The sequence below is a fragment of the Lutra lutra genome, chromosome 10 (assembly GCF_902655055.1).
Source record: "Lutra lutra chromosome 10, mLutLut1.2, whole genome shotgun sequence".
Classification (NCBI taxonomy): Eukaryota; Metazoa; Chordata; class Mammalia; order Carnivora; family Mustelidae; genus Lutra; species Lutra lutra.
The window spans coordinates 111,724,236-111,737,216 of NC_062287.1; the positions used below are offsets into that span (position 1 = coordinate 111,724,236).

The 12,981-nt window shown below is 60.2% G+C and overlaps 1 protein-coding gene across 2 annotated transcripts in view; it reads right to left on the reverse strand.

The window, feature by feature from the left end:
• Positions 1–12,981, reverse strand: part of SHANK2 (SH3 and multiple ankyrin repeat domains 2) — a 463,356-nt gene that overhangs the window by 265,555 nt on the left and 184,820 nt on the right. Inside the window, exon 1 of one of the 2 annotated variants that reach the window (XM_047692581.1) lies at positions 2,286–3,005. The exons of the other annotated variant lie outside the window; for it this stretch is intronic. Coding sequence (XP_047548537.1) covers positions 2,286–2,481 — 196 coding nt within the window. The 5' untranslated portion in view covers positions 2,482–3,005. Of the gene's footprint in view, positions 1–2,285; positions 3,006–12,981 lie in introns of those variants that run through there. 2 annotated transcript variants of the gene reach the window in all.

The following is a 12,981-nucleotide window of genomic DNA, read 5'->3' on the forward strand; positions in this document are numbered from 1 at the left end:
GGCACCCCTTCACCACCTCGCCGGGGGGGGGCAGGGCGGTCCTGGGAAGGCAGAGAAGGAGCCAAGCCAGAGAAGCCGCACAGAGAGGGCACTGGAAATCCACGTTCCGAGCAGCTGGTGAGATTCTGGAACGGACGTGCTGCGAGGTCCTATTTCTCGACCTTGGCAGCCTGCGCCCGGTCCCACCTGCTCCCTCTGGGAAGCCTCTCTGGGAGCAGCTCGGGCTCTTCAGCTGGGGCTGGCGTCCGGCTCTGAATTCCTCAAAGGACACGAACTCACAAGGGCCAGCCCAGCTGGGAGAGAAGCAGGTGACGGGAGAGGCTGGCGGCGTCCTCGACAGATCCCTGGCTCTAGAGCCCAAGAGGCAGCCCCCTCGGGGGCTCAGCGCCCCAGGGAACCGGCAAGGCCTGGCCGTACCTGCTAGAGAAACCTTACATGGGGGAGCATCCCTGAGTTTGCTGCTGCTGGTCGTGAGGGAGAACCGCATCAGCCCCTCCCTCCGAGCAGACGGAGGCTGGAATGACCCCCACAAGGACTGGGCACTCATCCTTTAGGGTTTGAAAAATGCACCTGCTGGTGGATGCTTTGGGGTGACCTGACACCTGCCCGACGACAGGGTGGGGGGATGGAGAGACCTCACAGAGGGTGAACGGTCACACAACCCGAGAGGGTGAAAAGCTCCCATGCACAGAGACACTCGGCCAGGGGACTGGATCCCGGCAAGAAAGCCGGCCCCTCCAGCAGACCCTTCAAGCAGAAAAGGTGAGGGGCCCTGGGGGGCCTCCCGGACCAACCTCCCTGCCCCCACATCTGAGGAGTCAAGGCTCATGCCACCCACTGGGGAGGGGACACCCCAGCACCACGGGGACACTCCCAGACCAGGAAACGTGTGCATTTGGTGACATGAACTGCTGAGCCTTGGGTCTCCGTGACCCTCCAGCCGGGTTCTTTTCTGGCCGACAGAACCGTGAAGGACCAATGCCCTTAACAGAAACTGGGGCGGGGGGTGGGGAGGCTGTCCTGCCGATGCCTGAGACAGACTTGTAAGAGGACAAAGGTCTGTGAAAAACAGAACGGACACCGGACGAACCCCAGCTAACATTTCCCTGCGTGTGCACGGGTTCCAGAAACCGAAGTAGCAGGAGAGGAATCTGGGTTAATCACGCCCACAGATGAGCACGGACAAAGGCTGCTCTTTATTCCCAAGACGCGGGCTGAAGCCGGCTTTCGGAGCGGGGCTTGGGTGGCGGTGGGGATTCAGGACTGCTGCCCTGGGGAGATCGAGGGACAGGGTGGGGCGGGGGGAGGCTGTTTTCAGATACTTCCTGCCCTGGGGATCAGGTGGGGTGGGAACCGGGATCAGAGGTGACCTTAGGGCGCGCATTCAAATGACAATTAGCTCACTTAATTACCAAGACGGGAATTAAACGAGCTCCCCATGTAAGGTCATTGGACATTTTTTCTGTTTATTCTACGGCGTGGGCTCCTGACCACCTTCCTGACTCCTCCAAAGTCATGTCTCCATAAACCCAAATTCATAAAGCGAGAGTTCTCTGAGAAAGTCGCCGGAGCCATCCGTGGAAATGTTGATTTTTTTGTGTGTGTGAAAAGGGTAAAAATAACTCTTTTCCTGTCTGAAAATGATTAATATTCCACGCAGCTGTTTCCTTCTTTCAGGCGATCTGAGAACTCTAAGTGGGCGGGTATTTTCTTAGCTGTCTTTCATGTATTTATTTATACATTTTTTTCCCACAACAGAAATCACACAAGGTATGACAAAAATCCCATGCACTCTCAGAGTCAGCCACACCGTGTCTGCATCCACTCCGGGAAAATGCCGCCCAGGGACGGCCAACGAGAGCCGAGGGGTGGTTCGGAGCGCGCCCGCCCTGAGCCCGCATGGCCAGCGGCGCGCCCTGACCTCCCTTGCTTCCAAGCAGGTGCTCTGGCACGCTCCGGGAAGCGGGCAGACGAGTCCAAACTTCCTTTATTCTCCATATGACTTAGTTCCCAACGTGCCCTCCGGCACGGTCACCATGGAGGCACGTTCCGGAATGCAATTGTGCAAGGGGCTGGGGGCTCGGGGGCACGCACCTTCCCGCGGGTCAGGATCCCAGACCGACTACAACAAAGCCCAGTCGCGCACCCGAAGTGATCATTCCCTTCCACGATGAGAGGGGACAACCAGCAATTTTGGGAGCGACCGGAGTCCTCCCACTCCCCTCGGAGAATCAGTCAGAAACTGCTCGTTCCCATGCACCGCGCTCCCGACAGCTCTCCCTTACCTTCCTTCTTGGTGAAGGCATTTAACAAAGACTTCATTTTCCCTCCGACTTTGGCAGCGGTCCGCTCATTATATAACCTTCTCGGATGGGAGGAAGGAGAGGAGGGCTGCCCGGCCCCTCGGCGCTGGAGCGGCTCGGACCCGGGGAGCGGCGGCGGGCGTCTGGGCACTGCGTGCTTCCGAGCATAGCTGGGCATGCCAGACCCAGCGTGCTGGCGACAAAGCCCACCCCATATTCTGTCTGTCAGCTGGGAGCCAACCGTGCGTAGACTGGGGCTGCTCTCAAACCTTGCTGCCTCTGCAGGCGTCCGTCATGTGAGCAGGGCTACTCAGCTTTTGTGATCAGTGCATCTGGGAGGAGGGCGAGCGCGAGTCAGGCATCCTCCAGCCCGCGGCCGGGGAACCCCGGAGGCAGCCACGAGCCTGCGCCCCGACCATCCGAGCCGACACGGGCTGCTGCTCTGGCCGCTTCGGCTCTCACGCGCCGGGTGCTAGAGAGAACGCCCCGTGCTTTCCGAATTTTATTTTTAAAGAAAAAGCCAAGTTTTTCTCTGGTGCCGTTTGTCTGTCCGCTGGCAGATGCGGCGAGCGAGTCAGGACGAAACACCCAGGTCCAGAGCCTCACACCAGACCCACATGGACCAGGTAGCCCTCGCCGGCATGCTGGAACTGCTGAGCGTGACCCAGATTTCCGTTGGCAGGAATCAGACACAAGTACCTATCCCTTCTCCGGCTCACCCCATCGTGGTAATTACCCTGGAGAAAACAGGATTTCCTCCCCCCCTTCTCTCTCTCTCTCTCTTTTTTTTTTTTTTTAAAGAGAGAGAGCACAGAGTGCCACCGAGCCCTGGCTCGCCCTGATTCCAGGCGGCTGATCTGAGCGAGTGTCTTCAGAGCCCCCTTGCACGTGTCCTGAGCATTTCCACCCCGAGAGAGAGGTCTGGGAGACTCCGGGAGAGTCCTATCTGAGGAGTGCCCAGAGAAGGGGCCGCAGGCTCGCGTGCCCAGCAGCAGGTGCACGGGGCTGTCTCTGGACGAGGACAGGGGGCTTCCCGAAAATGAAACGGAGCATCCCGGGGAGCCGGTTCCGTCGCCCGACGCACCTGCTGCTTGGCTGTGATTAAGTGTGCGTTTTCTCCGTTGCCAAGAGAACTGCTTCCGAAATTAAAAAGAGAGAGAGCGAGCGAGTGAGCGCGCGAGATGAGACGGGTGAGGAAAAAGCAACGGGAACGTGTCAGTGGAATTCCGTGTGGTCGACATACTTTGGACTGACAGAAATGGCAGCGTTCGGAGACACAGGCATCTGCCTCGGAAGGACGGCCCGAGGGGTCGGACACCCGACCCAGTGGCCTCTCCATGTGGCGGGAAAGGAGGGCCAGTGCCGGCTGTCAAATAGCTGCTCATTTAGGCATTGTCTCCCACTTAACACCCACAGTGTCCCAAACTGCTCAGCTGCACCCAAACTCGGCCCTAGGTGACCCCTCGCCCCACCATGCTGGGTCGTAAAGCCGCACGACAGAGCATGAGCCGTTTCCGAGGTGTGCCCTAAGAAACGCGTCTGCTCCTGGTACATTACAGCACCGACTTGCTCTCATGATTCACGTCCTTGGGGGGGCCGAGGAGGCGCTGGCAGACCTCAGTGTCTGTGGACACATGGGGCAAGGCTGAACAGTTAACAGTTTCCGGATGCATCTCCCTTAGGTGCAAAGTGCCATCAACAAGGACACAACTGCTCCCACTCGGGGTGACCAGTGCTGTGCCCCGATTCCTGGGGCTGGGCTGGCCGTGGGCGAGGTGCCCGCCCCAGCCAGGACAGGAGGCCACAGAGATGGCCCACGAGGGAGCCCCTCTGCAGAGGCTGGGGCCCTGCCACGTGAGCCCCGGGAGCTCGCCAGAGCTCAGGGAACCCTCTGGGAGAGTGGGAGGCCCGGCGCTGCTCAACCCTCCTCCATCTGTCTGTGGTCGATACCCTCCCAGAAGCACGGAGCCTCATGCCGAGCCAAGTTCCCTCGCCAGTCCCCACTGCTAGCCGCACCGTGAAGGGGGGCACACGCCAGGGCTGGTAGGGGTGGCACTTTGCCAGAGGCCAGTGGTGCCTCTGGAGACATCCTCTGTGAGCCTGCTGTTGACCTTGGATGAAGGGCATGGGGAAGAAGCGGCTTCCCGGGGCATGGACTGGGAAAAACCAGCCCCTTTTCTACCTTGAGAAGCAGTGAACAAGACGGAGCCCGTTCCCTGTGCTGGGGAGCAGGGGATCCCCAAACAGCAGGGCCACGTGGCCCAGACGGGGAAGCCCCAGCTGCCCCTGTTGCTGGCACACGGAGCCGCAGCTCCTCACGGTGCCCTTGCCCGCAAGCCGGAGCCAAGTCAGGAACGGCGGGGCCCTGGGGCTGGTGCCGAGCAGGGAGCCCCACCAAGATGAGGCCCAGAGGCCTGGGACCGAGACACAGGTGGCCGGTTGGAGGCAGGGGCAGCCGGGCTCTCCATGCCAGGTTGCTGCCCGACCCCACCCGAGCTGGTGAATCGCAGGCTCCGTGCAGGCCATGGGCGGACGCGGCAGTAAATGGCACAGACAAGATCCCCAGTCCTCCTCTTGGGGTGGCTGGTTAGGGGAATAAGGATTTGAGGAACTGCAGGAAACACCCCTTAGCCACAGGATTCCTTTCTATACCCTCCCATTCCTTTAATGCGCTGCTGGGAAGCTGAGGAAAACATTCACGCAAACTAGGAAGGGTCGCTCTGTGGGGACTCCCGTGCCGGCCGGCCGCATAGCCTGGGCTCTGCCCCACGGAAATCCCACCTCCTGATCCCACCCACTTGGACCATCTGAGGCCTCCTCCCCACCAGCAGGCATGCTCTCCTTGAATACTTCCAGTGACAGGGAACTCACTATCTGCACACAGTGGTTCTCTCTCTCAGACACAGGCCAAGGCCTCCCCACCACGGAGGTGAATGCCAGCGCTGGGCTCACATGTGCGAGTGTCCTGTCCCTTCGCATAGAAATGGGCTTGTGCCTGCCACGTACTAACTGGAGGGGAGGCACAGCACTAAAAGCCCCAATTCTGCCCTGACACACACAGCCAAGTGTCTCCTCCGTGGCATTTTCCACCCTGTGCTCTGGGCCACGCTTTTCCGTGCAAACTGTTACTGGAGCTCGATGGGCTGGGGCTGCCCACGACGGCTGTGTCGACGTGCGGGAGCCGTCTGTTGTGAGCCTGCGCAGCTGACGCCCCCCTGCCCGAGAGGCTGGGATTGGTGGCATCCTGCGCCATCACGCCCGGTGGTTGTGCTTTGGGTCTGGACCCTCCCATGGTGACCCAGGGTTGCGTGAGGACAGAGAGCATGACCCTGCATGTCACATGCACGGAGCAATCCTGCTGCCTGTCACGTGCTTATCCACGTCAGCCTGTCCTCAGGAAAGACAGACAGACATCCCGCCCTTCACGCTCAAACCACGAGGCCCCGGCCCCCAGTGCTGACTCGGGCCTCTCTGGAAAGCTGGGGCAGCAGGGGCAGAGGGAGGCGCACATGCCCAGGGATGGGCGCGCACTGTGTCCACCTCCTGGACGTGCCGCTGGAGGACGCCGAGTGGCTTGGCCAGATAAACACACAGACGAAGCCACAGGATGAGATTTGAACACTCGCTTCTCCCCGAGGCTTCCAGAGGCCCTGGGCTGGGTCCCAGACAGTGGGAACCCTCTTGCGGAGTCCCCAGCGGGCTCCCCTGTCCCACGGCTGTAGGCTTGCAGGTGTCACAGTCCAGGTACCCCGAGATGGCTGGGGTGACGCAGCCGACAGACAGAGGGAGTCAGGACGCTCTGCGGCGACCCCGTCCACCTGCTCGTCCAGCCGCCCAAAGGGCAAGTGAGTGTCTTTTAAGTGAGGCATGTTCGATGTCCATGGACAGACGGAAAAGCATGAGAGGATCAGATGTCGGTCCTTCCGTACCCCTTCCAGGAGGACAAGGGTCACCCCAAAAAGAACCCCCAACTGTCAGCCTCCTTCCGGGCCCTACGGGCACCGGCTTGTCCCACCCTGCCCAGCTCTAGCGCTAGCCCCTCGGTAAGAAGCACAAATAATAAATATGCAAATTCACAATAGACAATAGAGCCCCCCAAAGCCAGCCCCCGACCCCCCCAGCCCCCGGCCCCCGGCCCCCGGCCCCCAGCCCCACTGGCTGCAGCCTCAGCACCCCCAGCCTCGAGCTCTGATCCACCTTCCCAAACCCTCCTGCTCGACGCCCTTTACTTGCCACGTCTTTTGACAACTGCCTGACAACAGGCTGAAAATAATTTCATTTCTCATATAAAAAAGGCTCTTCGCACATCAGAACATTTCAAGGCGCTCTGAAGTCCTGGCAGGGAGGACGCGCCAGGTGTGACAAACGCGCCTCACGAAGATGCTGGTGCGCGGTGGGTCTTGGGAACAGCGCCCGTCTGGTGCCTACAGTCAGCCCACCCCTGGCCTTGGTCTGATGCCCGGTGCAGGGACAGAGCCGGACGTGGGACCCCAGACGTCTGAGGTAGGGGCTAGCTCTGCATTTACTCCCTTCGGTGGCTGGCGGCTGGCTAGGCACCCTGGCCTCAGTTTCCCCATCTGTAGGTGGGAAGAACCCAGCTCGCTCCTGGCACTGGCTGCAGTCTGCTGAGCTCACACCTGAAGTGCGAGGCTGACCTGGGGACGAGGCCCCGCCTGACCACTTCCCAGCTCTGCGACCCCGGGGACGTCACCTCTCGCCCATCAAACGGGCCGTGAACCCTGCTGCCTCCCAGGACAGTTGTGAGGATCGAGCAACGTGATCTTTGTGACGGTGCCTGGACGTCACGACTGTCAGCGGTCACCGAATAAATGCATTTAACTTCAGAACTCCGCTAGCAGATAGCAAGTTCTCCTCCTCGCCCTGGCCCTGCCCCGTGTCTGTCTGTCTGTAAGGGGCCGGGATGCAGCCTCGGACAGACGCCTCCTCGGGGACTTCAAGCTCCCCGGGGACAGGCTCGATGCCCAGCTCCCCCATCACCCCGCAAACTGGAGGTAAAGGGTCAGACGCATGAACGAACCGGTGCGAGAGGCGGTGACTCCCGGTGCCTATTCTGTTCTGAGTGTCCCGAGGCAGTTTCCCAGGCTCAGCAGGCTGGCCTCCTCAGTTGTGCTGGAGCCGCCTGGGGCCTGAAGCCATCTCGCTTCTCTGTCCCGTCCTGCCACACGCTGCCCTCACCCCTCGGAGGCCCCTGGGCCCCAGAGGAGGCCTGCCCTGCTGAGCTCTAGGACTGCGTTTGCCCGCACCCCAAGGACAGGTCCGTCAGGCCAGTGTCCTCGACGACCTTGCTGGGTCTGCCCGTCTCCAGCCGGAGTCCTGCTGGCCTGGTAGGTTACGGGGGGCCCTGGCTCGTTCCTTCAGCTTTCCCTGAGGCCAGGGCTGGAGGCAACCACATGCACGGCCCAGAGCTGACTCGGGGGATGCAGCTGGGGATGTGGATGAGCCTTCCTTCGGCGAGGCGCTCGCTCCGCAGAGCAGCCAGGGGCAGCCGGCGCCAGACTGGCCTCCCGGGGGTGCTGCGACCTTCTTTTCCTGCATAAGTCGGACGGGTCCCTTCCTTGCTGCTGAGACCCCGGCCCGTAGAGCCGACGAGGCTGGGGCTTGGGCGTGAATCCTCCAAGACCCTGAAATTCCAGAGGGTGGCTGTTTCTCTTCCCTCTCGGTGGCCTGGCCTCACCTCTGATCTGTGCGGGTGGGAAGGAGGGAGAGCAGGCTGGCACGGAGACAGGGCTGGATAAACAGAGGGAGGAACGGAGTCTATTTCTCCTTAATACAAACTCACGGAGGAGACTGGAGCCTTTTCTCAGAGAGGGAGCCCATGGGGGGCTAAGAGGAGAAAACAGGACTCCAGAGGGTCTCAGGGGCCCACCAGCTACAACCAGCATTTTATCTTATAGAAGCTTAAGACCAAATGCCAAGAGCGAGAGCGTGCGGCCGAGCCCAGAGCAGGGAGGCAGCAGGCCCGGGCAAGGGCAGGATGGACCCCAGTCTTCCTGCCCACCCCCTTCTCAGCCCAGGCAGCAGACCCGGCTTCCTTCCCGCGTAGCTTTAGATAACCGCAACCTTTCTCCATCTCACAATAATTGTTCAATGAATCATACTTTTATAAATAACGCGAGATATAAAAGGCACCCCGGCAATAATGCGGGGTTATCTTTGAACAAAGACGTAGGTGTCAGCGGCATTTGTAGCGCTCCCGGCAGCCGGGGCCGCTCAGGGAAGCTGGGCTCCTGGAGGCTCCATTGAGCCCCATGGATAATCGGGGTGAAAGGCGCCCGAGCAGGGGTCCCCTGAAGCCTCGCAGGGTCTGCGTCTCCTCCCGGGGACAGGTCAGGCTCTGTGCTGGCGGTGGCTCGGGTGGGGCACCCCATAGGTGGTGCTCACCGGTTTCCTGACACAGTGACCTGGGGTGAGGTCCCGGGGACGGGGAGAAGGGCTGGGGGTGTTAAACTGGGGGCTGACCACAGAGACAGGTGGTCTCCAAGGAGCGCTGCAGAAGGAGCAGCCTGCCACCCTTCCCTCTATGCAGCTCGCCCTCACCACCACCCTCGCCACCGAGGCCTACAGACACCACGTGCCCAGCAAGCTGCTCTGACTGGGAGGTGCGGGGAGGCAAGGGCCCTATGAGCCCCCTAGGCGGCCTTTCTGACGGCCTCTTACAGGGGAAACAGGCTCAGAGCCCTGGGCGAGGCACCTGTGCCCACTTGGACCTGTACCCACCTGTACCCACCTCGGACCCCACCTATTCCCGGAGGCAGCGCAATGTCCCCTGTGCCCATGCTCACCAGGTGAGCTCTCAGGGCTGAGCCAGGCCCTGCTGCACCACAGCACCTCCTTCCTCCTCTGCGGGGCTTCCTGGGGGAGACCCAGGCACACCTCTGAGTCCCAGTGGCAGCTCGGGGAGGCTGCAGACGGAACAGATGGATGGGTGTGTGAGCTCCGTGCCGGAACCCGGTATTCCCACCTCCACCTGCGGTGACCCTGGCATCGTGGCTGCCCTGCCCCCATCCCTCACACCCGGCCCTGATCCCCAAGAATGACCTTAGGGCCCCTCCCCCCCCCAGGAAGGGCAGGGTGTCTGGAGGCTCTGGTGCACACCTCGGAGTCTGCAGGGACTACGCTGATCGCCATCAGCACCGTCCAATACGCCACTGTCACCCGTGTCTCGGGGAGGGGCCACCCCTCTCTGCAGGAGCTGATTCTGACTGGCACCTTTTCCTGGTGGGTTACCAAATGATGGAGTCTGAGCTGAGTCCTGGCTTAGCCTCTGACTCAAGGTGGGACTCAGTTTCTCTTCTGTACCGTGGGGAGGCTAGCCCCCACCATACTGGGCTCATGAGGTGTCTGAGAGGACCCCCACAGATGTGGGCTGCCTGCCAACCTCCCTCCCTCCCCTCCAGGAGTGCCCAGCAGGGTGGAGGAGGGCCTCCCCGAGACTCAGGTGGGAGCTCCGCTTGGTTTCCCCACTGTGGAGTAAGGTCCCCCGAGTTCCGGAGCCTGGAGGCAAGACCTCTGGAGGCAAGACCTCGAGGCAGGAGGCTGGCACGTTCACAGGGGCCCCACCGGAAGCCTGGCTCTCAGTTCCCAAGGGGGAACGCACCTGCCAGGAGCAGCAAAGCGTGGGTCTGGGGAGTCAGGACCTTGTCCTGCGTCTGCCCCCTGGCCTCCTGTGACCTCAGGCACATCACCGTGGCTCTCGGGGCTGAGCACCCAGCCTGAAGGGCGTTCGAGCTCACAGAGCCCAGGGTTCACTCCAGCGTCTGCGGAGTCCCAGGTGCAGAGGAAAACACTTCCCACGGAGGACCCCATGGGTTTGAGCCGCGGGAGCCCACGGATCGGATGTATCCCCGGTGCGTGCTGGCTTCCCCACGAGCCACCGGGGAGGGTGCCATCTGCAAGGCCCCACCTCTATCCCACCTGAGTGCTCTGGACATGAGCAACCGGACCGCAGAGGCCAGGTCCACACAGAGAGAGCCACTGGTACCACACAGAGAGAGCCCCCATGTCCCGGCGTGTGCTGCAGAGCTGACCGCACCCAGCCGTCCCCCACACAGTGGCATCCATGTAAAGGCAGCTCCTGAGACGGCCCGAGGGTGGCCCAAGTGACCCCATGCCCCAGACAGAGCAATTGCGTCCCCACCAAGTCCCTATGAGAAGCCCTCACCCCCCGAGGGGAAGGTGCTGGGAGGTGGGCCCTTGGGCCGTGAAGGAGGAGCCCCCCAGCTGGGATCAGGGCCCCACAGGAAGAGCCTTGGGGAGATGACATCTCTCTGCCGTGTGGGGACACTGAGAACAAGGGGCCGTCTGCAAACCAGGAGCTGAACTGGCCAGCACGGTCATCTCTAGGACCATGAGGATAGACGCCTGTTGTCAAAGCCACTGGCCTCTGGTGGCTTGGTAGAGCAGCCCGAGCAGACAGAGACACCACACAGACAGACCACGTCACTCCACCCCTGTGGCCCTCCTGGGGACCTGAGGACAAGATGGCTGCTGCTCCTAGCCCTCCACACTGCCCCTCACCCGCACAGGCCCCTGCCAGCCCCTCCTGACACCCCAAACACACATCTGACCCTGCCCTTGCTGGGCTCTCCACTGGACGGGGCCACCTGCCCTCCCCGTGCTGGCTCTGCCCAAGCCCCAGCCCTCACTCTCATGGCCGCCTTGTCGAGGCGAGCAGGCCACCTCCCTCTCGTCCTCCATCGTTGCCCCTCCTTATGTTCCTTTCACTGCATCGATCAAAACTCGAAATCACGCTATTTATGAGTTTGCTTGTACTGGCTTTTTCTCTCCAGGAAAATGTTGGCAGGGGCTACGTCTGTCCTGTCTGCCCTTCCTCCCTGGCACAGAGCTCAGACCCGCCCACGTAAGTTTGTTTCTTATCTTCATTCAGCAGAGGAGTAAAGAAATGGAGGGCACCTTCTCACCTCCCGTCCTGGACCTGGTGGTTGAGTAGTTCGCTTGGCCTCACTGCTTGCGAGATCTGCTTCTGGAACCCTTCCTGCCACCAACACCATCTCTGCACAGCTAGATCTTTCTGGACAGCATGGGCCAGGAGAGGGGGTTCGCACACCTTTCTATCTTCAGGCTACAGCACACGACCCAGCACTAAGTGGGGACCCATAAATCCACGTGCTGGTTATGTTCGATCCCTGACCGGCCATGTCAATGCTTGGCTTGTCTGCTTCTGTTAATTGTGGTTTTCTCTGCACATCGCATTTTCCCCCACTTCTTTGCATGTCTAGTAATCTTTGATTCTGTGTCAGCCATTGTCTTTGACATGTTACAGAAATTCTAGATTCTGTTACTTTTCTCTGAAGACTAGCGAATTTTTCTAGCAGGGAATAGAATTATTGGCAGAACACGCCATTCTGTGAAGATGTGGCTTTAGGTTTGTGTGTGTGTTTGGGGGGAGGGGGAGAGGAGATCTGCTGACTTGGTCCTGGGATAAGATTCTGACATCATGGGTCCTTCTGAGTTTCCAGCAGAAAACCCAAAATATTTCCCAAGCTCCTTGAATGAGGCAGGGCTCAACTTAACACTCATCTCTCTCATGGGGGAAAGACTGAAGCCTCCCTCAGCTGTCTGAGATTTAAGCTGCTGTGTTCCACTAGGACCCTTGGACTCTCCTCCTGCACGTTAGTTCAGAAATCAGTCCAGAACTTGAGGGGTTTAAGTGTAGATTTTGGGCTTGTCCCTTTGTAGGATTTCTTGCCTTTATTTCCGGCCACTCAGGGAGCCCTGACCCCGACCCATAACCACTGAGGTCTCAATTTAACTCACTTTCTGTCAGGGGGATCCCTCATTAATGCACATCTCCCCTGGCAGACTCCCCTTTCATCAAGAGTCCCAAGTTCTATCTGCCTTTGGTTTCCCGCCAAAGCCTATAAATTGCAGTTGCTATTTTTGTCCAGAATTTACCGCTGTTACCAGCAGGAGGGCACATGGGATGTGAGCGGTTCTGCCATTATTGGAAGGCAGGAGTCAGGGGCTCATAAATACATATTAAGCAAAGAAGTGCTCTGTCCCAGTTGCACACACACACAGAGTATCTAGCAGCAAGTGCCCGATCTCCATGTCTGGAGACATGACGCATGCCTAGCGGAAAAACTGTGTGTGTCAAAGCAGAGAGGCCCAGGGTGAGGAGGCCTGGGGGCCTTGGCCACCAACCATGTCAGCAGAGAAGCCCGGGGCAAACATCTGCTTCTGGCACCCCCGATGTCCTTGCCGCCCGCCTCGGTAGCCTCGCAGACCCTGAGACGGTGGACTTCAACACCCCTGAGTCTGATTGCCATGAATTTTGAGCACCTCCGTTGAGTGGAGGGATGGGCAGGTGACAAGGCAGGGCCCCGCCTCTCAGATCAAGGTGTCACCTGGTGTCGGCACCTGAGCAGGTGCCAGGATGCCCTGGAACGGGAGGCGTTAGCAACAGTGCTGAGTGGCGGGTTGGTCCCCACCTGGCTCATCACTTGTGCAGATCCTGCTGCAGGCTCGTATTTTAGAAACTAATTAAGCCTCGGTGACCGATTTAACCTTCAGATGAATTCCTTCCGGGGCTGAGCTGGCAGCAGAGTTCCTATCAGGCATCGTTGCCGGGAAAACCCCCAATCCAGGCAGAACCCAGCCCCACAGGGTGGGGGAGCAGGGAGGGGATGGCAGACCC